At 41.1% G+C, this 2,050-nt stretch overlaps 1 protein-coding gene across 3 annotated transcripts in view; it reads right to left on the bottom strand.

Moving 5' to 3' along the window:
• Positions 1–1,356: 1,356 nt before the first annotated feature.
• NQO2 (NAD(P)H dehydrogenase, quinone 2) overlaps positions 1,357–2,050 on the bottom strand; it is a 24,095-nt gene continuing 23,401 nt past the window's right edge. For all 3 annotated transcript variants that reach the window (XM_015565707.1, XM_015565708.1, XM_015565706.1), the window contains one exon: positions 1,357–1,612. In XM_015565707.1, the coding sequence (XP_015421193.1) occupies positions 1,436–1,612 (177 nt within the window). In that variant the 3' untranslated portion in view covers positions 1,357–1,435. The remainder of the gene's footprint in view (positions 1,613–2,050) is intronic.

Raw genomic sequence — 2,050 nt, 5'->3', positions numbered from 1 at the left:
CCCATGCACCAAAAAGTTGTGGATTTGATCCCCACTCAGGGCACACACCTTGATTACAAGTTTGGTTCCTGGTCAGGGCACATATGGAAGGTAAACAATGATGTTTTCTCTCACATTGATATCTCTCTCTCTCTCTCTCTCAAAAAATCAATAAAAAAGACATATCCTTGGGTGAGGATTAAAAATAAAAAAAGGTGACAAGAAAGGCTTTGCCAAAGGTCTGAAGGAGACCCTGAAAAAGAAGCCAAACAGGAGGAGGATAGCCCCCAAAAGGTCTGAGGAAGTCTTGGAAAGAGAATCGGAAGACTGCTTTGGAAAAGGTGGCTCCAAAAAATAATTAGAAGAACATGGTGTTGAAAAGTTAGGAGAAATGACCCTGAAAATTTAGAGTCTGAGGATAATGGGTCTGAGAGAATGAGGAGAAAAGCGCTGAGTATGAAGACCCAGATGCAAAGGAAGAAGATGAATATGAAAACGGATTTGTTGATGCATCAGATGGCGAAGAGGAGGAAGACAATGCAGAAGCAGAGGGTCTGACAATGCTGAGGAAGAGGAGGAGGATGATGCAGGTGAACAGCTGTGGGAAGACGAGGATGCCAACAAGATGGTGTTTGATGAGGAGGCCCAGTGAGGGGTGCATGTTGAGTCCCATGTGAGGGGCTCTGCAGGGGTGTTAGCAACAAGGAAGGGCCCTGTCCACAGCAGAGGCTTTGTCCTCAGAGGTGGTGATGATGATGATGATGATGATGATGATGATGAAGATGATGATGATGATGATGATGAAGATGAGAAGCAGGAGGAGGAGGAGATCGGATCTCTATAACATGTTTTTGTGGAGACACCTCCATCTCCCCCGGCGTTCTCTGTGGGGGTAATTATTAGTGGTGTTACATGAACACATGCATTGTGATAGGAAGCCATCAGACTATTGTTTAGGAATTTTCATTGTAATTAGCACTCAATGATTTTAAATATAATTTAAATGGCTATTCAATTAAAACTCATGGTCATAATACAAATTTTTTTAAAAATAAAAGAAGTGCAAACAGCACTAAAACGCTAGCTATGGAAAGATTGAAGTTTCCTATGAAAAAAACAGAAACTCAAGTTATGAAATAAAACAAACACAAATTAACAAGTGCAGCTTAATGTGAAGAGGAATATCTGAAAACAACATTACCCATGAAGTATGAATATAGGGAGAGGGACAGATATCAGAAAGGAAAGCAAGCCTGGGTGAATAATGGTATTAGAATAGAATTCAATAGGACCTGCTGATTAGAGAAATTTTGGACCTGGCTGTATATCCCTCTGAAGAAACCCATTCGCACACCTCAGTAAACGGATCCAGTGAACTTGTTGTAACTGAGTTTTATTAGAGCAGCATCTTCTCTTCCCGTGCGCTTGCATCGCCTAGTGTGTTGTTCACATGATGTTACTGCCCAAAGTACCAAGAGCGCGTGCAGGGGATGGGCACTTCCTTCCAGATAGTCTCCAGCCTCTGGGCCCAAGATGCCACCATCTGCTTTCTTTCCTCTTCTGATGCAGTCTCAGGAGCAAAACTGATCTGGGGGGCGAGCACTTTAAATCCACAGAAGTGCAAGGTGCCATGCTACAGCCACAAAGCAGGAAGAATTGATTGGAAGCCACACCCTTACACAGCACTCAGATGAATAATTAAAGGGGGAGATGATATGAAATAAAACTTCAAAAACACAACTGAAAACCTTGAATGCTACTGGGTAACTAAAAACCACGAAGTGCCCTATTACCTTAGGATGCTATTACCGGGGAGATGAAGAATTCTGGGCAACAAGAAGTTCCAAATTCTATTCTGTTCATTGATCTTTGTTACTGACTCAGGCAGTGAACTTTATGGTTTTGACTGACTAGGCAAATTAGTATCCAATTACATGATAGATTATTCTAGAATGAGATTATTCTAGCTATAATGTGCACTCTGGAGGGTTTCTTAAGTTATGTATTAAATAAAAACAGTAAGAAGTTTGAAGCAACATTTATAGTATACCATTTAGGTGAAAAAATACAA

This window comes from Myotis davidii, unplaced genomic scaffold, assembly GCF_000327345.1.
Source record: "Myotis davidii unplaced genomic scaffold, ASM32734v1 scaffold540, whole genome shotgun sequence".
Taxonomy (NCBI): domain Eukaryota; kingdom Metazoa; phylum Chordata; class Mammalia; order Chiroptera; family Vespertilionidae; genus Myotis; species Myotis davidii.
The sequence above is the reverse complement of the archived record's forward strand: the minus strand, read 5'-3'. Positions and strand labels throughout refer to the sequence as shown.